The 24635-nt window shown below is 51.8% G+C and overlaps 6 protein-coding genes across 8 annotated transcripts; 3 read left to right on the top strand and 3 right to left on the bottom strand.

Moving 5' to 3' along the window:
• Positions 1-155: 155 nt before the first annotated feature.
• Positions 156-3926, top strand: NCU03125 (NIMA-interacting protein TinC). The gene is made up of 5 exons (XM_959891.3): positions 156-598; positions 801-1055; positions 1119-1676; positions 1738-2459; positions 2511-3926. Exons 2-5 carry the CDS (start codon positions 932-934, stop codon positions 3492-3494), a joined length of 2388 nt encoding a protein of 795 aa, XP_964984.1. The 5' UTR covers positions 156-598; positions 801-931; the 3' UTR covers positions 3495-3926.
• A 2672-nt stretch (positions 3927-6598) lies between these two features.
• cka (casein kinase II subunit alpha) lies at positions 6599-8945 on the top strand. Its single transcript, XM_959890.3, has 5 exons — positions 6599-7158; positions 7229-7270; positions 7360-7733; positions 7805-8224; positions 8298-8945. Exons 1-5 carry the CDS (start codon positions 7086-7088, stop codon positions 8397-8399), a joined length of 1011 nt encoding a protein of 336 aa, XP_964983.3. The 5' UTR covers positions 6599-7085; the 3' UTR covers positions 8400-8945.
• A 111-nt stretch (positions 8946-9056) lies between these two features.
• On the bottom strand, positions 9057-13765 carry NCU03123 (hypothetical protein). The gene has a single exon (XM_959889.3). The coding sequence runs from the start codon at positions 13547-13549 to the stop codon at positions 9485-9487; it is 4065 nt and encodes a 1354-aa protein (XP_964982.3). The 5' UTR covers positions 13550-13765; the 3' UTR covers positions 9057-9484.
• Positions 13766-14020: 255 nt separating this feature from the next.
• Positions 14021-16363, top strand: NCU03122. Of its 2 annotated transcripts, XM_011394789.1 has the most exons (3): positions 14059-14214; positions 14303-16052; positions 16124-16363. In XM_011394789.1, the coding sequence occupies exons 1-2, from the start codon at positions 14106-14108 to the stop codon at positions 15796-15798; spliced, it is 1605 nt and encodes a 534-aa protein (XP_011393091.1). In that variant the 5' UTR covers positions 14059-14105; the 3' UTR covers positions 15799-16052; positions 16124-16363. The 2 variants fall into 2 exon arrangements, with proteins under 2 accessions (XP_011393090.1, XP_011393091.1); XM_011394788.1 differs by having other exon boundaries at positions 14021-14214; positions 14303-16191.
• Positions 16003-19276, bottom strand: NCU03121 (hypothetical protein). Its single transcript, XM_959887.2, has 4 exons — positions 19212-19276; positions 19012-19150; positions 16418-18937; positions 16003-16307 (listed from the first exon to the last, which is right to left on the bottom strand). Exons 1-4 carry the CDS (start codon positions 19215-19217, stop codon positions 16246-16248), a joined length of 2727 nt encoding a protein of 908 aa, XP_964980.1. The 5' UTR covers positions 19218-19276; the 3' UTR covers positions 16003-16245.
• A 677-nt stretch (positions 19277-19953) lies between these two features.
• Positions 19954-24259, bottom strand: NCU03120. Of its 2 annotated transcripts, XM_011394787.1 has the most exons (5): positions 23747-24259; positions 23024-23654; positions 22152-22952; positions 21725-22101; positions 19954-21663 (listed from the first exon to the last, which is right to left on the bottom strand). In XM_011394787.1, exons 2-5 carry the CDS (start codon positions 23312-23314, stop codon positions 20688-20690), a joined length of 2445 nt encoding a protein of 814 aa, XP_011393089.1. In that variant the 5' UTR covers positions 23315-23654; positions 23747-24259; the 3' UTR covers positions 19954-20687. The 2 variants fall into 2 exon arrangements, with proteins under 2 accessions (XP_011393089.1, XP_011393088.1); XM_011394786.1 differs by having other exon boundaries at positions 23024-23944.
• Positions 24260-24635: the final 376 nt, after the last annotated feature.

The raw sequence follows: 24635 nt of genomic DNA, 5'->3' as shown, positions 1-24635 counted from the left end.
TGCCCTGCTTGGAAACAAACTGGGGGCGCAGCGCTTGTTCCAATCCTGGGATTGCTGGTCGACGGTCGGGAACGATGAAACGACCGACAGAAGTCAATGAAAACCAGAAGAGCGCTTCTGACGGTGGATGTGATGTTGTTCTACAAGCGCTGTCACGGCGTTTGTCGGTTGCCGTTAGAGGACAATGAAGTTGAGGACGGGAATATGGTACGATTGATGTACATACGGGAACGCCATCAGCTTTCTATCGTTCTCGTTCTCGTCCGTCTCACAACCGTGCCGGGCTAGCTAGCCACTTTGATGGAAATGGGCTGGAGGTTGGTACGGCATGAAAGGTAGTTGGCTGACTCTCCTTACATGTGCCGACGAACCCCCGTCCAGTATTAGCAAGAATCAGCATCATGCGGTTTCAGCTCCTTGACCTTGGAGGACTGCATTTGATAGAACTTTTCTGGTTGCCTCCGGCTTTTGTTTTTTGTTAAAGGCAAACAGAATCCATCTTTATGAAAAGTGTTCACCTCCGTCCTCTTCTTCATCTGAAACCCACCGGCGGGGTTACCTCAGAACCTGTCCAGCATAGACGACAGATACACATTTGGTATGTAAAATGTAAATCCCATCTTCTTTCACGTCTATAGTGTACTACCTACAGTACAAGTAGATGGTACGCTTCCCAGGACGGCGCGGGCGAGGGCGAATTAAGGGTCGAGCTAGGGAGAGGGAAGCTTTCGCGGTGTCCACTCCGTCCCATTCACTTGCTAGGTCGGTAACTTCAGCTAACAGGATGACGACGCCGACAGACCTGACCCAGCGCGACTCGACCGCCTGAAACGTACCTGGACTTTTTCCCCTTTCCCTTCTTTTCGACTGAAATCCAACCAAAAATCATCGTATAGTCAGTAAAAGCACTTGTCGACCATACGAAGCCAAGATGGCGACCTTCAAACCTTATCCATTCGTCCTTGGGTTCCTCGTTATCTACCTGTTCGCCAGCCCCGCCTTGGCCTTTGGTGCCGGTAACATTGCTGGTATCTCCAAGATCGAGGGTCAAAACTGTATGTTTCAATCCACCTATATACTTGGGCTGTTGTTAGTGGTGGTGCTAATCAAGGAAACAGGGCGCCACGGTGATATTGAAGATGCCCTCCTCAAAATCGTCATGGCCCGCGCCATGGGCGGCAAGACTTTCGACAAGCTCTCCGTTTCTCGCGTCTACTTTGGCAACTGGCTCCGCGACTATTCTCAGGCCATCGATGTCGGCACCGTCAAGGCTGTTTCCGCCGAAGCCATCCGACTGCTTCTCTGCGTTCTCGGTTTCTTGACCTTCGGTTATGGTAGCCGCGAGTTCGAAGTCACCGCCGACCGCCTGGGCTGCTATCGCCCCGAGGATCATATCGACAACCCCAAGAACTATGCCGACAACGTAGATGCTCGTGACTACGATCCCCGCCTTCGCGGCCCCGTCGACGAGGAAACTGAGCTGGCCATTGACCCCGAGACCGGCATGAAGAACTACATTGCCAATGAGAACATTGGCATCATGTCCTCTGCCGAGCATGTTCGCAAGCTCTTCTCCAAGTGCATTCGCCTGGGTCGCTCATACAAGGAGACCAATGACAAGACCGAGCTCTATGAAGCCTTGCGCCTTATGGGTACTGGATTGCACTGCTTGGAGGGTAGGAAGACAATTACGGCACCCTTTGACGACGATTGTGCCTATTGGCTAATATCTTGCAGATTACCTCGCTCACAGTAACTACACCGAGCTCGCTCTCATTGAAATGGGGGAGCGCGATGTGTTCCCTCACGTCGGCCGCGACACTAAGCTGCGCATCCCGGGCGCTCGCCACTCTGTTTACCCTGTTGTCACTGGTACTTTCGGTGGTGTTGACTTTTTGCACTCCGTGACTGGTGAACTGTCCGACAAGGTGACCCAGAGCGAAATCGAAGATCTCGAGGGAACCCTGAAGGCCGGCCGCAACGGCGACACCAGCCTTCTTCGTGACCTGTTGGACATGATCCCCAATGGCTTGATCGGCGGCGACAAGAAGAACAAGATTGACGAAATCCAGGAAAATGCCGCCAACTCGCAGCTTGAGAACATGAGCGTGTCCCCCAGAGAGCCTGAGGAGTTCACTGTTTATGTCCAGCAGGTCTACCGCCAGGTTATGCCTGTCATCGAGTTCCACGACGATCTCCTCCAGACCATCTCGAAGGCCATTGAGAAGATACCCGTCCTCCCCAAGATCATTGAGCAGCTTGAGGAGCAGCTTTCTCTTTTCGTTTTCCAGATCATTGCTCCGGTTATCATTCCTCTTATTGACCAGGTCAAGAACGAGCTTGCCACTGGCTCCACCGAGATTATCAACAGCAGCAAGAACGAGCAACTCGTTGTTTTCGATGATGACAGCTGCACGGACCCTACCCACTCCATGTTGGCCAAGGACCATTTCTCCAACGTAAGTTTGCTGAGCTGCCCCGTGGCTCGATATTTGACTGACTTGGGTTAGATCCTCAACGAAGTTGCCGGTCGCACCGCCTCCAAGGTAGTCAGCTGGGTTGTGCCTCAGCTGATGGACGCCTGGGACGACGATGGCGCTAATGTCGACCGACTTCTGAACAGAATCATTTACGGCATTCTTCATCACCCTGCCCAGCGTGACATGGGCGAGGATGGTGCCCAGGAAGGTCGCCAGATGATGTTCTCCTCCGTCGAGGAGTGGTGGAATGACCTGGGCGAGGACGCTCGTGAGGAGTACCGCCAGAAGCTCAGCCGCAATGGCGTGCTGAACGGCGAGAATCACAAGGAAGGCGTCCAGGACTGCGGTCACGGCTGCGGCAAGCCCCTGGGCATGCACAAGAACTTCAAGAACGAGGCGCCTGAGACCATGGAGGATCGGATCGCCGCCGCCGCCGCCAACCAAATCATGGGCGGCGTCAAGCAGGGCTTCTCAGAGTTCCTTAGCGGCCAGGCCAACAACAACCAGGGCAATCTCCTCGGCGCGGTCGCCGGCGGCATCCTAGGCGGTGGTTTCAATAACGAGGCGACCAGCGCTTATCGTTCCAGCGGCTACACGCCCGACGGCGGATACTCGGAGACCACGACCGAGTACGGTTACGATGGCAACCGCTATGGCCAAGCCGAGTACACCGAGACGCGGTACGATGACGGTAGCCAGCGCCAGGAGTATCGTCGCTATGAGCAGGACGACAATGGCGGCAACGACTACGGCTACGAGGACCGCCGATATCGCCGTGATGATGACGAGGAGTACCGCGAGGAGCGCAGGTACCGTCGCGATGACGAGGAGGAGTATGGTGGCGGAGGCGGATACTCCCGTCGCCACGAGGACGAGGATCTGGCGTACCCCGATCCGGAGCGTCCCTCGAGCCCCAGTCTCCTGGATAGGATTGCCCAGCGGGCTAAGGACGCCTTCGAGGAGAGAAGGAGGGAGTACGAGAGCGGAGAGCGTGAGCGTCGTTGGCCATTCTAGGGGAAGTAGGCATACGTATCGTGGAACTAGCGCCCGCTGGATAGGGAGGATTTGGGAACTCATAATGACGATGATTGACCAAGAGAGTCAAGTCATTTGGAGATGTTTCACACTTTGAGGGAGGGAGGAAGGAAGAGTGAGGATGAGGCTATGATACTGGCAATGCGAAGCTATCGAAGTTACGAGCTATGATGATAACCAATTTGAGATTCCCCTTGTACCCTACTGCTTCATGGTGAATGAGCCGTAGCTCTCCGGCTGAGGTATGCGCTGCTCTTGCATCGATCTGATGCGATGAGTGTATCGCGGGCTTACGTTGAGGCACATATTCTCTCTTCGACTGGCTTGTCTATTAGTTTGCAGTGAAATGCACTCTGGCGTTAATTTGCGGTGCTTCTTGTCTTCCTCAACTTCGTTGCTGTTGATGTCCCTCGACTTATAGGTCGTCCGTTTCTTTTATCTATGCGATAGGGAAAGAATGGTGTTTCAGAAACGAGACGGATACTACAACGAGGCATATTACTAAGTGTCCAAGTAGGAGTGACTTGGCGGACGATGGGTTAAACCTGGGCTTTGTTTACTTTCCCCTTTTCATGACATTCCAAGTGGATAATGCCAACTCGGACTGCCCGAGTATCTGATTACGATAGAAGGCAGGATGCGTATGTGAATACTTGTAGGTTGAAAAGTTTTATCGCATACAACGGGGCTTTCTTGGGGGGTCTCGAGGTTCACGAATATGGGAGAGGTGAATACGTGGAAGAGTCAGTTGTCGTAGGTTTGGAGAGGAAGGAACGAGCTGCTCCGTGGGTTGCAACGAGGTTTAACTCGCCAACTCGAATCTTCTAGACCTATATACTAATTTCCCGATTTTCAATCTAGTTCTGAGGTGTCATATTTATAACAACACATAAAGTATAGTCCTCTCGAGGCTCCCCTCAGAGTCAAAGGGCATCTCGGATTTCAAAATGGAAGGTACTGTTATGCTCAAGGCAACTGATTAAGTTCCCCTTCTCACACTTAGTATGTCGTATGATAATTTCGTCATCACAATCAACATCGATATTTAGTTATCCGTACTCAAGATTATAACGAAGCCCGCTACTGAAAGACGACTTGAGTTAATCTCTGCCACAATTATCATTTCATCCTTCCATCAAACCATACCTACCACCCACCACCAACACTCAACGCAGGCTTCAAAACCTCTTTAAAGAAGCTCAATGGCCTCCCTCTGCGAAATCATTCACTTCAGCAAGCCATCCGTGCTCCGATTTCCATAAGCCATCTGCGCCTCATCCGGTCCCGGGTTTTCGACCACATACACCCCCACCCCCCGAAACCTTGCCCCATAGCCTTTATATAAAGCTGATACGCATACCCATCCAATCCCGGATCAATCCCTTTGTTCACCACGGCATGGTACGCTTTTTGGAGGACGGATGGCTTTCTGAGACCCCGACATGTCGGTTCGCGTGATCTCACCCAATTACCACTCACTGCCACTGTAATTGTCCTGGGACCAACCATTAGGATATTTCTAGTGACCAGAAGATCAGGTGTACCTATGACTCAGTGGTGAATGCGAGAATATCAAAGTCGTATCCGGTGTGAGAATGCGAATATATGGACGTTATATTCCCACCATCATTAAAAGGGTCGAACTTCACATAGATCAGCTATCCAGCTTCTCACAGCGGTATGTTTTCGGATAGAAGGGCTTAAAAGGTGCAGCGTGAACGAAATGACATCTTATGGCCGTGTTGTTGGGCGCAACGCAAGGAGACAATTCCAGCCTTTGGATTTCTAGTTGAAGATCGAGGCATTAATCAACGTCTTCTCACACCAGACATAGAATTGCGGTGCTATGCCGGTAGGGCCTCCGAAATAAGGCTCGAACATGGAGGCTGCGACCACGATGGATTCACTTCAGGAGCGGATATTTTCAGACAGTGTCGTCAAGGAAGGGTTTTTGCGATATTCAGGTCGACAGACTTTACGACTTTGATCAAAATGAGGGTCGTCCTTCCGGGGGGGAGATGTTGAGATGGCAGATCGTTTGAAGAAAGCCACCTCCCCAACGGGTACTGTCTTTATATGTAGGTTGGCGCCATGTCGCATTTAGCTCCGTGGCTGTCTGTCACCTTCGTGATGGTTCTTCGTGTAGGCATAGTGTAGGGCTGTGTCTTACTGTGCTTGCCAAGTGGACATCGAATATCGCCCGGGAGAGGATTCGGGATGCCCCTTCCTTGCCTTCGAATGTCCGTATCAAACTCGGTCGGGAAGTTTGGAAGGATTCCTGATGAGCATGAAGTTGTGTGAACAGATGGATAGCAGTGACTGTCGGGGTGTCGGGGTATCGAGGCTCGCGAGGGTGTTTACTGGCCGAAAAGGCCGATAACGGCAACTACATAACCAGGCGAGCCAGATGGCCGGAGAGCATACACGCCATGCAACTCCACGGTGGTATGGTGATAGATTGTTAGGTTGATGCTCGAAAGCAGATCACCGGGCAACTCCATGAAGATGGACAGGTACATGGCCTGGTAGTTTGTTTGATGTTGTATTTAGAGGTAGGTACCTACCTTGCGTTTCTTCAGGTCATCACTTTGAGACTGAAATTTCAAGATGGGCAAGAACAATACTTGGTGAAAGACTTGGAAGCCGCTCATGAGGGTGACGGTTACTTGCCCTGTCGAAGAGTTCACTGTAAGGGAAGGTAAAGACAATACGAATTTGCCTACCTAGCCACTCATCCCTTTGAACTTGAGGCAGTTGGCAGTCATACTTTCCCGTCTGTTTGCGTTGACATTTCTCGGTTGGTGCGTCTTGAAACAGAAGCTGGAGATCCTTCATGACAACCGGAACGAGTGACCGGTGAATGTTTCCGCGTTTCTCGTATCTTCTTGCTGTGCCCGTGGAGATATACGTCAACGACGTTGAGTCAGCTGAATAGATGTTCTAGCCCAGCCCTAGAAGTAGGTCCGTCTCGATCCCATCCATCATATGTTCAATGTATGATGTACATTGCATAGAGGTAGAGGTAAGTATAAGTATACCGTAGGACCCGCTGCTCCATCACACACATGAGCATGGGCGAGATACCGTGCTGTTAAAACGATAGGTTGCCTCGGCTGTCAGGGCAGCTTTGCACTTGCCAGGCATAACATCGCCCATTTTCCTCACAAGGCTCCATTTTAGGGACACAAGGGTCCGAACAAGGATCGCGTGCCGGCTACGGACCAACCAGAACCCCTCACAGGAGACCCCAGCAAAGCCTAGCAAAAGCCTAACAAAATCCTAGCCTAGCGGCAAGAAGGGCTCCCTGCGAACTGAATGCGTCTTGCGCAGCCCGCGTCTGGCCCCAGGTATCCAACGTCCATCATCGCTGACGGCCAACGGCATTGCATTCTCCATCCCACCATCTGATCCTATCCACCTGACTGCCATCCGTCTTCAACTGTCCCTCTCCTCCGGCTCGCGCCATCGCAGGTCCCAATCCGAGCCGTCACCATTTCTCTAGCAACAACCTCGTTCTGGGCTGCCAGCGCGCAATCGAGCGTGCTCGCCTTTCCCAACACCACCGCAAACATGGCTCGTGTCTACGCCGACGTCAACCAGAATATGCCCCGCGCATACTGGGACTACGACTCTGTTAACATCAGTGAGCTTCAATCACCCTGTTCACACGCAAGATTTTTTTCTTTACTTTACTAACTACTTTGCGCGCACAGGCTGGGGTGTTCTCGAGAACTATGAGGTCGTTCGAAAGATTGGTATGTGCCATGCGCCCCCTTGCTCAACGTTGAAAAAAAAATAAAAAAATAAATAAGCGCCGAATCTAACAGCCAACCCTCTTGTACAGGCAGAGGAAAATACTCCGAGGTGTTCGAGGGAATCAACGTGGTTAACTACCAAAAATGCGTCATCAAGGTGTTGAAGCCCGTCAAGAAGAAGAAGATCAAGAGAGAGATCAAAATTCTCCAGAATCTGGCGGGCGGCCCCAACATCGTCGCCCTGCTCGACGTTGTGAGAGATAGCCAGAGCAAGACCCCCTCGCTCATCTTCGAATACGTCAACAACACCGAGTTCCGCACCCTGTACCCCAGGTTCAACGACTTCGACGTCCGCTACTACATCTTCGAGCTCCTCAAGGCCCTCGACTTCTGTCACAGCAAGGGCATCATGCACCGCGATGTGAAGCCTCATAACGTTATGATCGATCATGAGAACAGAAAGGCAAGTTTTCAAAATCTCGGGAATGAAGCGCGCATCAGCTTCGAGCTAACACATTCTCTTGCTTGTCACAGCTGCGCCTTATCGACTGGGGTCTCGCTGAGTTCTACCACCCCGGCACCGAGTATAATGTCCGGGTCGCCTCTCGCTACTTCAAGGGTCCGGAGCTGCTTGTCGATTTTCAGGAATATGACTACAGCTTGGATATGTGGAGTTTGGGCGCCATGTTCGCATCCATGATCTTCCGCAAGGAGCCGTTTTTCCATGGTCAGAGCAACTCGGATCAATTAGTCAAGATTGCTAAGGTCCTCGGCACGGACGAGTTGTTCGACTACCTTGATAAGTACGAGATTGAGCTGGACGCTCAGTACGATGACATTCTCGGCCGCTTCCAGAGGAAACCCTGGCACAGCTTCATTAACGCTGAGAACCAGCGTTTCGTTTCCAACGAGGCTATTGATTTCTTGGACAAGCTGCTGCGCTACGATCATAACGTACGTTTTTGCACTCGAATTTGTCTCGCTCAATACCGCTGTAACACTAGAAACTGACATGATACTTTTCCAGGAACGTCTGACCGCAAAGGAGGCCATGGCTCACCCTTACTTCGCCCCTGTCCGCGACGAGGCCACACGTGCGCGGTATCTGGCCGGTGAGACCATCAACTAGACGGAAATTGGAGAAGGCCGCCTGCTCTTATAGTTCCAGCCGAAATGATCGACTTCTATATACCATTGCGCGTGTCATCCGTTACCGTCGAAGCTACTCGATTATCCAGCGTTGTTTTGCCTGCGAACAGAGGTCACAACTCGCCACGACATGGGATACCAATTTCATTCAGCTGAAAGACATGCGTTTATCAAGCGCGGGCTAGGGTTTCTAGGTGCTTGGTTTAGTTGGGGCTGGGCGCTGGAGAGGGAAGGGAGGATCACAGACGAGGATGTTCAGGCAGCCAGATGGAGTAAAAGAAAGCAGGAAAGAAGTAGGCAGGAACTGCTTGGGAAACTCTCTTTTATTTTTTTCTCTTTCTCGAAATGGATGGATGGATGGATGGAGTCGGTTTGGAGTGTTGGTTGTGATGCGTGTTTGGTGGTTAAACACAGCAACATTGGAAGTACGTTCCGAGCAAAGATTCCCTTTAGGTTTTGACGTTAAAGATTATGGTTCATGATATAGGATCATTGATGGAGAATTTTGAAGCGGTTTCACTCCCCATTCACCTCATTTGCCTTTTCGTGGTGTGTAACCAGATGACATATGGACAACAACAACAACAACAACAACAACAACAACAACAACAACAACAACAACAACAACAACAACATAGCACAATTGATGAATTCATGACCAGAAGTTTGCTGTACACAGTAGAATGTGTGCGCGGGAGAAGCCACCTCGAAGCTCCTTTCAACGATTAGATCTCACGGCCAAGTCTGTATGATGTAGCTGATGAATAGTTGGCTAGGTAACTCGAGTGCGTAACTCCTTTTCCCAGTAAACAAACACCACACCACACTCCAATGTCCATATCGATCATACGTACCCATTAATCATAGCACATAACTCTACTTCAACCTAATTCCGCGACCGGAACGCTGTATCGATAACACTTCCCCTCCGCCACCCATAACATCTCCGAAACAACACTCCACCCACGATTTCCGCAACAACCTCAATCACCCTACCTAGTAACAAACACACAACTTACGACGACTCACAACACTTCAGAAACACATACATCAAACGCACAACTACTACAAACACCCAAAGCAAAAATCCCTGTCACACCTGAATCCAGCCTCACCGCACCGTCTCAGCGTCCCACCTGGCGTCTGAATCACCTCCGATCCAACAAACTCTTCTTCTTCTTCTCCCTCAGCCCCAGCCTCAGAGCCAACACCAGTGGTGGGTGTCACGGCACGGGCAGCAGTTGGAGGAGAGGAAGTTGATCTTGATCTCCTCCCAACACTACCAATAGAAGAAGCATTCTTCGCCAAGCTAGTTGTTCTTCTTATTCCACCACCACCAGCTGCAGGAGGAGGAGGAGGTTTGCGGGATGGAGTCCGGAGGAGGAGCGAAGCCAAAGGGTAAGTAGATGCAGCAGCTGTCCTTTTCGTTGTTGTTTTTGTTGTTGTTGTGCTGCTAGCGGGTTTAACCCCCTTCTTCGAGATGCCTGATGGTGTGCCGCCGCCAAAATCAAGAGTAAGTTCGTCTTCGTCGTCCGTGTCGGAGGAGATGAGAGAGAGGATGGTGGTGTTGTTGTTGTTGCTGCCCAAAAGAGATTTGGTGGATTTGGTTGTGCCAGGGGTTTGGACTTGGCTTTGTTTTTGGAGGGTGCCAGTGAGGGTCGTCCTTGTTCTTGAGGATGTCATAGGGGCGGTGGTGGTGTTGGTAGTGCGTGTGGTAGTGCATGTAACGGTGGAGGGTGTTTGAACCTTTCTCCTGCCTGGTTGTGATCCCGAGGCGGAGCCTGTTTTGGTCTTGACCTTGGTGGTTGTGGTGACTGTTGCTGTGGGGAGGGAAGCGGCAGAGCTTGGGCGTCCGCGTCTTGACCTTGTTTTCACAGGGGTTGTTGGTTGTTCTGGTTCCTTCTGTGGTTGAATGACTTCAATGTTTGGTTCTTGTTCCTGCGGCGGAGGCGAAGCTGAGCGGGGTGGCATCCGTTCAGAAGGGATGAGGACTTCCAAAAGCGTCTCTGCTTGTGGCTCCGGTGGTGATGGTTCGTGGCCGAGTATTATCGATTCAGGTTTAGGCGACCAAAACCGTTGACGGGCTATTGCCTCCTCAAGCAAGCTGTTTTCCAAAAGTTGTTGATCAGGAGCCAAAGTCTCTGTCAACTTGGGAGACGCAGGAATGGTCACAATCAAGGTTGGGCTAGCTGGGCTTCCAGCCTTATGCTCATCTACAGACTCGGGTTCGGGTGTGCCTTGTGGACTCTCTTGAATGACAAGAGACTCATCTTCGTACTGGGATATTGTAGCCGTTGCATGTTGCGGCGTATTCGACTCTGCAATTGTGATATCCGAATCCCGCCTTCCCCTTGATAACCTTAAACTCTGTCTCCTAGGCCGAGTAGACGCTAAAGCGGTAATAATAGGAACCGGCTCGGATGGCTGTTCTGTCACGGCAGGTGTACTCGTTGCCACCGCTGAGGCGGTTACGCTCAAATCTATCGGAGTTTTGGGTTTCCTTCCCCGCCTAGCCTTGATAACTTGAACAGGCTGGGGCAGTGAAGGTCCTTCGCTGTTGGTGTTGGTCTTGTCGAGAAGTGCGGAGCCTGCTGATGGCGTTTGGCGAGCAGTCTGTGTGGTCACAGTTGCTGAAATGATTGGAAGTTCCTCCATCGGTATTTCCGCTTCCGGAGTAGCTTGAAACTCAGTGGACTGACTGTTGCGGTCAAAGGACGACGCTGGTGTGGGTATCCCGAATTCTTTCGCATTAGATTTCTCTGTGGTTTTGGGCTTGGGGTTGGGTTGAATGGGTTCAGTTCGTCGAATTCTAGCTTTTGGTATGGCTGGTTCATCTTCGTCAGAGAAGGCATATGCCGAGTCAACAACGTTCCTAGTAAAGACCTCATGTGACAGATCGTTCGATGGGGGGCTTCGTTTTTCGACAGCCTCTGCTTGAGGTTCATGGTCGCCATGAACTTGAGGTCTGGCAACGCCATTCCTCGCCATCTCGTCTACTGCCAATGTGTTTGTAGTTCCTGGTCCTATTTCCATTGCTGGGACTTCTGGTATCAGATTGTCGTCTTCGACAACAACTTGAAAGGCCTTAGTGTCCAAGGTACCATCCACCGGTATCTCGACCCAAAGTTGCTGGTTGCTTGGCTTTGTGACAAGTGCGCCGCAGCTGGGGCTGTAGTATTTCAAGGTGGTATTCGCGTTTGTTGCTCCATTAAAGAGAGACTGCTCATATCTCGAGGCAACTTGTTTCCTTGAGGACCGCTTGGCCCCAGCTGGAGAAGACTGGCCTCGCATCGAGAGTCGCCTCTTCCTTCTCGCCGTCCTTGAATCCGCAGAACTCGGTACCTCTGGAAGATCGTGATTTACTGACTTGGTGATTGTTGTTGGGATGCTTGCAGACTGGTCTCCATCGCCTTTAGCGGAAGGAGGCTCGATTTCGGCAACGGCAACTTCGTCGATAGAAGACTTCTCCACAGCTGGTTCTCCTGCGATAGTCTCTTGAACATAGGGCTGTCCGGGACCATTTTGAACTGTCGAGGAGGATTGAATCTCAACGACAAGTTCAGTCTCGACTAAAGGATGCTCAACTGTAGAAGCCAGCGCGGGCCGGTTGCTATCACTTGCTGAATGATTACTGCTTGGCCCCCCAAAATGTTGTTCCCTTGTTGAAACCCTCGATGGCGTCTGCCTTTTCGATGTCTTTTGACCCGTGCCAACAGCAGGGTCCTCGACAACAGGGGCCTCGACCCTGGATTTTTCATCAGAAAACTGGCCAGACCCCTTTTCAATACTAGGTTCGTGCTCGACGACAGGACGAGTCTCACATTCAAGCTCTGCAAAAAACTCTTTCGCCGCGGGAACAGGAGCAGAATTTTCAAGGCTCGCTCTCAATAGATCAGCGCTTTCCTCCAAAGAGGCTTTTTTACTTGTCGGTGTCTTTTTATTTGGCGTCCTTCTTCTTTTCACCGCTTCCGTATTCTTCACAGCAGATGCTCGACCTTCGATTACTGGCTTCTCAGCAACTGGCGTCTGCTTGACGGCAGGCTGTGTATCAGTAACGGGTTGAGTGTCAGCCGAGGGACTGTCAACTACAGGAGATCCAGCGATCTGTATGCCAAATTCGTCCACCAGACTAGCGATACGTTCTTCAATAGCCTTCGTTTTCGCTGGCGTCTTTTTTGCTGGTGTCTTCCTCTTGGTGATTTTCTTTTTCTCTCCATCTGCCTTCGCAACATCAAAACTGTCAACGGACTTTGGTGTCGAGGTAGCTGCGAATGTCTTGAGCTGGTGATTGGCCGGGGAAGAGACGTTAGATGGAGGACGAAAGGGTGCCAGCTTCTTGTTGATGACCGGGGTGTTCTCGGTCGCCATGGTGGCTCCAGTGGTAGAAATATCTAGAAGAATGTCATCCTCATCCTCACCCTCCTGATCATGATTAGTCCTGGCAGCAAGTTGTTGCACCTTGGCGACTGTCTTGAACCTGGACTGGGTGCCAGGAGTCCAGAACCCTCCCCAGGGAACCGGCGGAGGTAGGTCAGGTGCTCTCCAAGCAGGATCGATCGAAGCGTTCGCAGAACTGAACGCACCGAACGGCATTGGGAGCGATTGGAATTGCGTTTGTACGGGGTACATCGTGTTCGACAGTAGCGGAGGTCCTCCTGGAAAGGAGTTGTAACCCGGACCGGACGCGCCGAAAGGTGATGGCGGCGCCATGGAAGGCAGAGGTCGCGGAACGGTTTGCAATGCAGTCGCATTCTGTTTGCTTTTTTGTCCGTGTGATGTCGCCTCCTCCTCGTTTCCCGACTCGGATTCAGATTCGTCGTCATCCTCGCTCTCGACACCAATTGTCGCCGTTTTCAGAGACTTGATGTGGCCGTTGTCGACAACAATTGCGCCAGTCCTCAGATCGATTTCATCGCCAATGCCGTCAAAGTCTTTCCCATACTTTTCGAAAATGTTTTCAAAAGCTGACTTTAACTTGAAGGCAGCGAATGATCGGGCCTGTTCGAGTTGGTAGCCTGGGTCTCGTAGTTGGTTGACCTCCTCGGGCTGGTGGTTGAGCTCATCGCCAACAATCGCTTCATCGTCGAAGGGCGCAGGGCCAGTTCGCGATCGTTTGGTCGGTCGTTCCATCGAGTCGAGCTGTCGAAGTGATTTGCGCTTGGGCAGTTCGGAGCTCTACTACCGATGTTTCGATACTGGGCGGACATCCATCTGGTGTAGGAGTAGAGTTTCGTGAGAATCGGGTGTTGGGACGAGGAACAGTGGTTGGCAAGGAGGAGGTTCCGACGCGCACACAAAGTATTGTCGCGTAAATTACTTCGGTCGCAGATGGAGGTTGCGACTATGCGACAGCGATCCTTCCGTTTGCGATGCTGGACCTGCACACACACCCTTGAACTTCTAAACAGTGGACTGTCACTGGACTGTCACTGGACCATACGTAATGACGCGCTGTCATAAGGCTGCAAGGATCCCTACAGAAACTGTTAGTCAGCAGCTGATAGGCCACTGATAGAGCCTAGCTATCAAGGTACCTACCAGGTACCTGCCCCTCCAGCGTCAACGGGTTAGAATAGGACTTCCTCCGTTCCACCCCAACATCACCAAACCACATCGAAGCATAGCTCGCTCAACATTCACGATATCATACCTTGGACGTCGTACTATCACGTAGAGGAATGTTTCTATGAATCACCGACCGTTGTCCATCATGAACTGCCAAAAGTGTCGCACCCCACTCAAGCTGGACAGCTCCTTAGAGGACTTGAATCCAGCAGCATATGATCTGCTCGTGGGTACGGAATCTGCCATTGTCCACTACCGATTCTGCGGTCCTGCTGCGTCATGGCTATTTTGGGCTCCTCCATATCTGACAAAGTCTAGCCACTTACTCTCAACAAACGCCCAAGAAAGCGCTGTCCTCTATCTCCGAATCATCGACGACACACCGATCCCTCCATGAGCGCGAGAGGAGATCACTCTATGAAAAGGCGTTGCGGTCATCGCATCAGCCCATGTTTAAGAGACATGCCGGACCAGGCCGAGGAGGAGGAGGGGACGGCGCACTACGAGACAACCCAGCCATGTCATTTGTATTGCTCACTGAATCTCAGATTGCGTCCTCCGACGCGTTGTCTCTCCAGAAGAACAACCGTTCATCAGCCCAAGACTTATCCTCCGGTGCATATAGCAGCAACAACAGCAACACCAATAACAACAATGTGGGAGCATCTGAAGAAGACGACATGGCTAATGCCCATCTGTCGGACCAAATGGAGCGCATTCTCAAGCTGTTCGAGGTCATTAGTGCTCGATCCGACATAGACCACCCAATATGTATCGAGTGCTCCGACATGCTGGTGGAGGAAATGCAAAAGAAGCTTGAATCTGCCAACCGGGAGAAGGATGCATATGTCAACTATCTCAAGGAGCTAAAAGCCTCCGAGCCAACGGACGAGGAGATTCGAGCACAAGAGGAGGCCACCCGCAAAGCGAAGCAGGCAGAAAAGGAGTTGCTGGAAGAACTCAAGGCCCTCGAGCAGGAACAGGCGGCCCTGGAGAGGGAGAAGCTTGAGCTAGAGGCGGAAATACGCGAGGTGGACATCAAGGAAGAAGAGTTCTGGCGAGCACGAAATGGCTTCAACACCACCCTGATCGATTTCCAGAACGAGCGGGACAGCATCAACAGCAAGTTCGACCATGACTCCCGGCAGCTGGAGAAGCTCCAGCGCAGTAATGTCTTTAACGATACATTCTGCATCAGCCACGACGGCACCTTTGCCACCATCAACGGCCTCCGTCTCGGTCGCATGCACAACGTCCCCGTCGACTGGCCCGAAATCAACGCGGCATGGGGCCACGCCCTCTTGCTACTCGTCACCGTGGCCGAGAAACTCAACTTCCGCTTCGAAGGCTATGAACCGCAACCCATGGGCTCAACGTCGCGCATCGTCCGCATCGAACCTGCCTCAACGTCCATGGCATCGTCCTTCTACCCTAGCCGACCCGTGGATGCCAACGCCCCGCCGCCGCCCGCCAAGCGGACCGTCCTCGAGCTTTACTCCAGCGGTGATTTTCCACTCGGCTTTACTTTTATTCATCGCAAGTTCGACACGGCCATGGTGGCTTTCCTCGAGTTGGTGCGCCAGCTGGGCGTTCACGTGCAGGAACAGACGCGGAGGGAAGGTAATCCACTTAGCCTCCCTTATCAGATCCAGGGTGACAAGATATCGGACGTCTCCATCAAATTGGGCGTTCAGCAGGACGATAGCTGGGCTAAGGCTTGCAAGTTGACGTTGACTTGCTGCAAGTTCTTGCTCGCGCATGCAAGCAATGTGAGTGCGTCATCGACGGCGAGGGCGAATGCCTTGGGGTTGTAAAGCTCTTGAGTATATTGTTAGGGTCTCGGTGTTGGCATTCTTTCCTGGGATTGAGAAAGGTGCATTGATATGGATATTACGAATGTGTATGAACACAGAGCTGGTTGCACGATTATGATTTCGAGGCGTACGAGATATTGGACTGTATACTCATCGGCGAAAATTCGCTTGGATGAGGAAGTACGTAAGGTATAGATGGATTGTAAGAAGAGCGAAGCATTTTTATTTGGAATAGGCGCAATGACTTGAATGAGGTAGGTAGAACATAATGGGAACCATGATACCAACGAGTCGAACAATTGGACAAACTCATTACTCGAGGTAGTATCCCTTGAACATCTTACCCGAAGTAGTAGACTATCTGAGCCTGAAAAAAGACCAACTTCCAACCACTCTTAGCTGTCAAGCTCGTTTCCTCACCACTTCCTGTCGGCCTCTTTAATATTATCACCAGCCTTCATTCTTTCTAGCAAATTCGGATTCAGAGCCCTGGGATGAATACCCGCTTCCTATAGAGAAATGAATAAACAAAAAGTCAGCAAAACACAATGAATTCCATTTACTCAATCTCAAGCCGACCATCAACATGGTGCATGCAAATCAAGCGTTGGCGTCTTACCAGGATGTTCAGTATCTTCATCACTCTCCTCCTCTCCCTGTTCTCCATCTTCTTCATCCGCATACTCCATACCATTTTCGTCATCATCATCATCGCCATCCACATCGACGCCCGCTCTCAGCAACGCCGCCTTCTTTTCCTTCCTCCTGTTCCTCTTTACCCCCTTCATAAACGTCTTAAATCCACTACTCATGCCCACCACGGCCTTCAAATGTTTGTCCATCAGCGTGATCGTTGCTGTTGTTGTTGATGACAACCCTTCCGGATGCGACTCAGCCGCCTCAGTCTCCGCCAGCGCCAAGGCTGTTTGTAGCGCGTTGCGAATTTCGCGCCCGTTCCATTTGAGCGCGAGGACGGAGGGGTGGTGGAAGGCATATTCCTTGGTTGATTGGGGAATATAAAACAATCTCTTCCCTCCTCCAACTTGCTGGTTATTACCGTCTGACCCATCTGAGGCAGAAGCAGAAGCAGAGGACGACGAGGACGACGAGGAGGAGGAAGAGGAGAAAGATTCACGTTCCAACCTCTCAAACTGATACCCCCAAATCTTCCTCCTCTCTTCCTCACCCAGCTCAGGATAATACAGCGCCACGTGAATTCTGGAGGTAAACGCGTCATCAAAGGCCGCGACTCTGTTCGTCGTCAGGAAGAGGACCCCGCGGAAATACTCGAGCGCTCGCAGAAAGACGGACACCAGCCCGTTGCGCTTCAAGTCCCGGGTCCGCCGACGTTCCAAGTACACGTCTGCCTCGTCCAAAAGGACCAAAGCGCCGAACCGCTCGCCTAGTTCGAGAAAGTACGAGAGGCGGCGCTCGACGGAGGAGGAGGACATGGACGTGGACAGATCGCCGCTGGTGAGGGCCAAGAGGGGGCGCCGAGCTAGTTCGGAGATGCATTCCGCTGTGCAAGTCTTGCCTACGCCGGGGGAGCCGTGCAAAAGGAAGATGCGGCCGAGACCTTTGTTGCGGACGAAATCGGTGGGCCACGGGGCTAGGGCTGAGGAGGAGGAGACTGTCTGTGGGGTGAGAATATCTTCCCTACCCGCCGCCGGAAGGGGGGGTTCTGTTGTTGACGAAGAAGGAGCGGCGGCGGCGGCGAATTTTCCGATCAAAGACTTGACGGTCAACTTGATTGCCGGGTCCAAGACGAGGTACTTGAATGCATCGAGATCAGGACGGACGGGGCCGAGACCAGAGAGGTGGATGTAGGCCCAGCGCCGCTCGGAGAGAATGAAGGCTGGCATGGTAGGGGACAGGACGTGGAGATATAGAGAGGCATTGTCGGGGAGGGAGTCGGTTTTAGGGTTGAGTTTGTCGAAGCCGACAAAGGGGCTTGGCTCGCTTCGTTGTTGTTGTTGTTGTTGTTGTTGTTGTTGTTGTTGTTGTTGTTGTTGTTGTCCGCAACCCTCGTCGTTGGGAGGTGAAGATTTGTTGCTACAGCAAGCTGGGCAAGCGCACTTGGCCTGTACCTGCGGAAGGATATCCAAGTTCAGATTTCCCCGGTTACGCCGCGGTCGATCTCCGTCGCCGAACCGCTCCCAGCCTTCGCAGTCGACGATGACCCGGCCCGTGGTCTGATACCCCCTTCCGCTCGCGGTGTTGTCGCCGTTGGTCACCTGCCCATCATAATCCATGTACGAAGGCTGCTTAGCCAGCTCCCAGTACAGCCTACCAAGCTTGACATTCTCGGCGGCGACTTTTGCAGCATGAGCGACAAAGCGCTCGGGTATGACAGACAGGGAGTTAATCAGTCGCTCGCCTCGCCATGACGAGATGGTGCACGACTTCATGCGCCTGCGCAACAGGCCACGGCTGTACTGAATATTCCAGAACTCGAGATAGTAAGTATTGTTGCCCTCACCGTTGCCTTGGGCATCATAAGGGCCCTCGAGACGGACGAGACTGATGATGTATGGCACCAGGGTGCCGTCGCGGTCGCGGTAGATCACGGCACCCGGCTTAAGCAATGTCCAGAAATTATCGAAGGTGGCCATGGGACCGCGCGGGTCCTCCTGGCGGAGTCGTTCGGCCGCGAAGCGCTCGGAAAAGGTCATCTTCAAGAAGGAAAGGAGCACGTCGATGTGCTTGGTTGTGGTGTCTGCGTACTCGGCGTCGTGACAGCTGGGCTGATTGAGCTTATATAATTCCAGCTCCTTCCAGTGGTCGACGAGGACTTGGTAGGGGGCTCGGATGATACCGTGCTCAGGGGAGAATTCGCGGTAGTAGGAGACGACGGCGGAGAGGGCGGCTTTGAGGTGGTCTGAGTGAATAACCATCTCGGTACGGTCTTTGGTATGAGGCTCCCGGTTGCGCCGGGTACGGGGTAGGTTGTCGCTGCAGTCGCTGTCGGAGCCGGACCAATACCGATCAGGCGGAGGATAGTGCGGCTCGTCGTAGTAGTCACTGCCGTTATATCTGGCGTAGACGGTGGTTCTGATTTCGAGAACTGGGGTGGGCTTGGAAGTCTCCTCGAGGCCGGTGTTGGAGGCCTTGGGATCCAGGGGCTTTGCGCTCTCCCGTGCTATTTTCTGTTAACTTTTGTTCTTGATTTCGGTCCTGAAGGTACCTCTACGTTATGGTTTTGGCAATACTCACTTTCCATAAGCCGTCCGTTACTGGTGCAGTACTGGATGCTGTAGAGGATGTCCGGCATTTCATCATCCGGAATCCGCTGATGCTTGACAGCCTTGAAGCCAACGGCCTCGAAGCTGTCAACCGACCCTGTTTCGTCGACCTGTGTGGTGTTAGCATCATGTTATATAACTATGTGAGTTCGTGATCGAGATGAGACATACATCCATCGGAGCAATTCTTCTTCGAACAATCCCGCTTATGTTTTCTTTTTGAAAAGGCAGGAAGAAGACAAAGCTTGACTGAGTAGGAATTGAGATGGAGAAGAAAACACATAAGAAAATGAAGTGGTTACCCCTCTTAAGTAGGAGCAACATCGACGCCGAGGCAAGGTTGTGAAGTCCTACTGTGCCACTTGGCGACACAGCCTACATGCGGACTTGTCTGACTGCAGATGTGAGTCGACAATCCTACCGTCCAAATGTGTAGCCCAATACTAGTTTGTTTGTTAGCTCAAAGCCTTGAATCAACCTCTAAAAGCGTTTTCATGGTCAATTTATTCGTTTCGTTCCATGATCAAGGCATGATCTTACCTTAACAATACTATCTCCGAGATTCATTATATATACTGAATCTCATTGAAAACTTTCCAATCTATACCTAGTTATTCGTTTGATCCATGTGGGTTTTGGGACAATTTGAAATGGATTTCGTCCAGCATACCAGGAGTACCAAATAAACAGACAACGAGTATCAGCTTGTATGCCATTGGTTCCCGCTTTTGCTAAGTGAGATTTCGTTCGTGCTTAATATCCGATCTACACTTCTGCCTACACGTATCTGCTCAGTGGGCGTGTCTGCCTAGGAGGATATGACAACGAATGTAAGCCGTGTACGGTAAGCTTGGAACATGCCGAGACGGCGAACCATATGGAACTTCATGAGGTAGTCGTGCATAGTATCACTTTCTATGAGCGGAACGACGGTTGCACTGTTTGATAGCTCAAGTATAGACGGTTGTGAGGTGATGCCAACCCGGGAGATGGTGTCCCACCACTGCGTTCCGTATTTCATAAACTATATGTGATCTTTCGTAGGTCTAATGAACACTCAAGACGCCAGAAGAGGTACTCACAGTGGACGCCGGATGGTTTGTGTCGCCGAAGCCTGATGTTCAAGTGATATGATACACGCCAAGGTCAGACTGCGGGCCTCACAATTGATCCATAGGTATCACCACAGATACCCCAGAAACACAACTTGTTGCTTTGGGATCAGTACCATACTGACGTGGAGTCCTGCTTCGAATGTTACAGAGCCACGGCCTTGCTGAAAATCTTGGCGGGGTGTTATCCCCATGGAGCATGTTGTTGAACAGTTATGATACTACACCCGTTGAGACATGCGAGGTCACAGCCCCTTCCTATCGTTCAAGAAGCACTTCCCTATTTGCCAGCCTTAGGCCAAGAAATGCCCGACTGGGGCTTGGTTCGTATCACAGAGAGGGGTTTGAAGCTTCTCCAAGGTAGGCTTCAGCTACCTTGAGCTACCCCGGTTCCCTCAGACACTGAGCGATCAGATCAGTTGGCCAAATGGGGCGGGCTTCGCAATGTTTGGAATATTTTCTTTGATATTTCTGGTTTGCGTGGTAGGCAACTTCGTGTACTGTTGTCTATCTTCAATAATGATTTTTTTTTTCTTCACAAAATGACCGACCAATTTCGTGGCCGTGGTGTGGACTCCACTGGAGGAGACGAAGTGGTGAGATCTAGGGACAGCCGCTCCAACTTGCTGCTAAGTGTCTTGCCCAGTCTCACTGTGTCGGGATTCTGATCAAGTCGAACGACAAATGTAGGCCAATCCGATTGAATAGGTTGCTCCAGAGGAGCAGAGTGTATATCCGTGTCGGCCTCGACGTTAGCGAACTTTTTGAGCAGTTGCACGTCTTCAGGTCTCATCGCACTCGTCAGTACACGTAATACCGCTCGGGCAACGTAGACACTCTGGGCTTGCTCCCACATCCCCTTTGTTGCGAGAAGGACCGTTGACCGGAGCGTCTCAACATGGGGCGCCGCTGGGTTTTGGGCGATCGCATCAATCGTCATGTAGGCGAGGGCGCCCAGGAACTGCATCAAGAAGCTGTCCAAGGCTTCGAACCCGTGGCGAAGGTAATAAATGCGAATAAGTGTTTCGAATCGAACGGTAGCATTTATGTAAGCGTCGTGTGGCGTATAGGGCGGGATCGTCTTACCCGACAGCGTACCGTTCCTCCATTCAGACGTAACTATGGGTCTTAGTATGTTGATGAGGATGAAGTAGAAGTGCATGTGCAGCTTGATTTGGTGAGGCGTCACAATTTTTCGCGGGGAAAGAGGTTCAGGTAGTTTGTGCAGCCAGTCAACCAGCCTGTTGTAGAATCCGAGGACTTGAGGGATTGACAAATTCAAAGGGAGACCATGATCCCGAAAGGAAAGGAGGGAGAAGTCGTTCATGATAGTCCAAAGTTCAGCTTTCGCCTTGAATAAGAATCCCAAATGTGTAGGAAACCGTGTTTGGCTTGCGGGGTATTTTACCCAAATCTCACCGTACCACTGCGGATTCTCGATGGGATCCGGTAGGGGCACCTGAGGCGGATGCCTCATTATGGGAGTCCTGAAGTAGTGATATGAGTTTACACTAAGAAGGTTGTGAGCAATCACGGCCGGTGAAGGGGTTCAAGATCCTTGATAAGACATACCTCTGCCATGTAAACACTACCCAAGCCGTGAACTCTCTAACATCCCGCATCTCCCGGTCCATTTCAGGTTGTGCAGGCCCGAAAAGGTTGATTTCATGGGCCATCTCGATCGCACGAAGAGAATAGCGCCACCCGATCTTATCGGAACCGTTAAAAAGATAGAGAACGTTTAGGAGAAGCCCGGCTTGTATGGTGGTTAACCGCCGTTCTTCCCATTCCCTCAGTCTTCGCTCTCCATTTGGATCATTTGATGAGGGTACAGGTCTTTCGAGTTCCGAGTCGATCTCAAAAAGCCTCTTGGCTTCTGCCAAGAACAAGTAAACGATATTTGCGGGATTCCAGTACTCTGCCCGACCTTGGAGCCCACGGTGGTGGTACTTGAGATACCTGTCAGTAGTGAAAATTACTAGGAACTGAAGATACGTACTGATCCTATGCAGAGAACTGCATTGACGAGGAGTCTGGAGCAAAAGCGATGACGGCCGTTCGCCATGTCATCAAGAAAGTAATCAAGATGAAGGAAGTAATTCCAGCCATAGTCGTACATTATGTAGTCATGAAGAAACTTTCGCAAGAGGGCATCATCAGTGCTCACTGAGGTCCACTGGGATGGCTGCATTTTCTCTAATCGTGAATTTTCCACAGTGGCGGAGTGGTATGGCTTATGATATGGATCGCTGTGTAAGTCAACGGCAGGCCCGTGGGCCAAATAGGGGTTAATGCTTCGACCTGCGGTCGAGACCGTACAATAAGGTTGTTGCTGGGAGCCGGAAAGAGATGGATGTGTCAGACGCTGGCGGTGCTGGGCATTTACAGCAGGAATACCGGGGGCAGACCGCCGTAAAACGCAGGCATAAACTTCGGAATCGAGATAGACGTTGTCGTGACGCTGCAAGAAGGCAGGCATGTCAGGCAAGTAGGGAAACTCGTATCGATATCCTGTCTCGGGGCCCAAGGCAAGCTCAATGAGAGCATTACCGAAGGTTATATGGCGCAGAATGGCGGCGGGATCGGCGCCTCTCCGGATGCGCTGGAAGACCTCCTCAGCCTCCTTTTCGTCCCTCGTCTGGAGGATTTCAAAGACTTTCTCGGCAGCCGATTTTGAGTTTTGGAGTTCATCATACTTGCGCTTGAGAGCTTGAGCATGGGTCTCGGCCACATTGGTGTCATATTCACAGTCAGTGCCGCGGTCATGACAGGCAGAGCATCTTGGGCGCGTGCCATTGCACTGCACAAGGAGGAAAAGGTGAGCCAGTGACCACTTGAAATGTACACACAGCGTCCTGGGTCTCAACTCACCTTGGACTTGCGCCTCCGACATGCACCACAGGCGGCAGTGGTTGCTTGTCTCTTTGACCGACCTGTTGGGACAGCGGACCGAGCTTGGGTTTTGGTAAGTGTAAGGTGTTCGGTAGAAGTACTAGTGGGCGAGGCCGAGGCGGTCGATCTGGCGGGGGCTATGGATCGTGAGGCAGCCTCTTCCAACCCGACTGGTAACAAACGCCGCAGTGAACCTGAGTTGGTGAGAGTCGAATTGAGATCGTCTGATGAAGAGGAACCACCCTGTGTGGGCTCGGGTGTCCTGGCCATAGTCAAGTTCGGGAAATCTGTCGAGTTCCGGATTGGGATATCATCATCAACGGGATGTCAGTCGGGCCAGAGTCCAGGATCGGTAAGTGGGTGTAGTCGGGGTTCGTGGTCAGTTAAAGTGTGAGTGCGAGTGTGTGAATGGTGCGCGGTAGTGACTCGGGTGATGAGGTGTGAAGTTGTGTTACTGTCCGTTTGATGATGTCCAGAGGTCTTGAGGTCGCAGAGTGCTTAGGTATCCCTTTTTTCCCTTTTTTTTTTCCTTTTATTTTTTTTTCCGGTGGTTTTGCTCCTGTGTCTTTTCCAGCCAGTCCACGGTGCGGTAGAATCCTACAGTGTTCGACTGTGCGAAGAGTGCGTCAGTGTGTACAGAGCTGAAAGTAGGTAATGGGGATAGGATAAAGGTAGGTAGACGGTAGTATATGGAAGAAGTACATGAGAGAAAATTCCAACGCCGCAGATGATGCGTAGGATGGCCGATCTACATGGGAGGTAGGTAGTCTTGGGGGGGCACGTTACGGATAGCACCGCGAGTCGGCGACCCCTAACAAAGCGAGCCCCAAAAAAAGAACAATTTCATGATGGCTTCTTCTTCAACAAAAGGGCACGCGGATCCCTGAACTGACGGGCAACCATGACGGAATGTAGCTTAGTTCGGACTTTGCTCCGACTGCCGAGGGGATTCGCCATCCATGAGTGGTTGCTGTTGGTGGTGTTGCATCTCCACGGCTATCTCCTGGTGAAAACTGGCGGCGATCCTGTTGTGCAACCGCTTTTCCATACTAAGGAATCCAGTGGTCGGTCCAGTCCGTTCCACAGTCTACATAGTGAGCTGAGGTGGCGGGTGTGGAACGGGGGTCGTCGGGCCCGGGGAGGGGGAGGGGCAGCAGTTGTTGTTGGCAGGCTATGGCGGCTCGGACGGGTGGGCAAATACCCGGGGGAGACCGGAGATACAACTAAGGGAAGGACCAATGTGGAAAGTCAAAAAGGGAACCCTTACACTATAAATTCTTATAGGGTTTGCCAAGCAAGCCCGACCTACCTCTACCTACTCCCCGTTGGACTCGCTGGCCCGCACATGAGACATCCATGGACGAGTCGGCTGGCTGCCAGCAGAATCCATCTTGGGGTCCAGCGAGGGTGAGCCAGCCTTTCCAGGTCCTCGGAATCTCGGAAATCTCTTTTGGATTGTCCAGACTTCTCGTCCAAACTCCGGTCCAGAGTGCTGATGCAAACAGGCAAGCCGAGAAAGGGGTTGGTCGGCCGGGGGCTGCTCCGACGAAACTGCGAAAACAAGTCATGACTGCAAGGTGCTAAGATACTG

Source organism: Neurospora crassa, linkage group I (assembly GCF_000182925.2).
Source record: "Neurospora crassa OR74A linkage group I, whole genome shotgun sequence".
Classification (NCBI taxonomy): domain Eukaryota; kingdom Fungi; phylum Ascomycota; class Sordariomycetes; order Sordariales; family Sordariaceae; genus Neurospora; species Neurospora crassa.
Note: the sequence above shows the minus strand (reverse complement) of the source record. Positions and strands in the feature narration are given on the sequence as shown.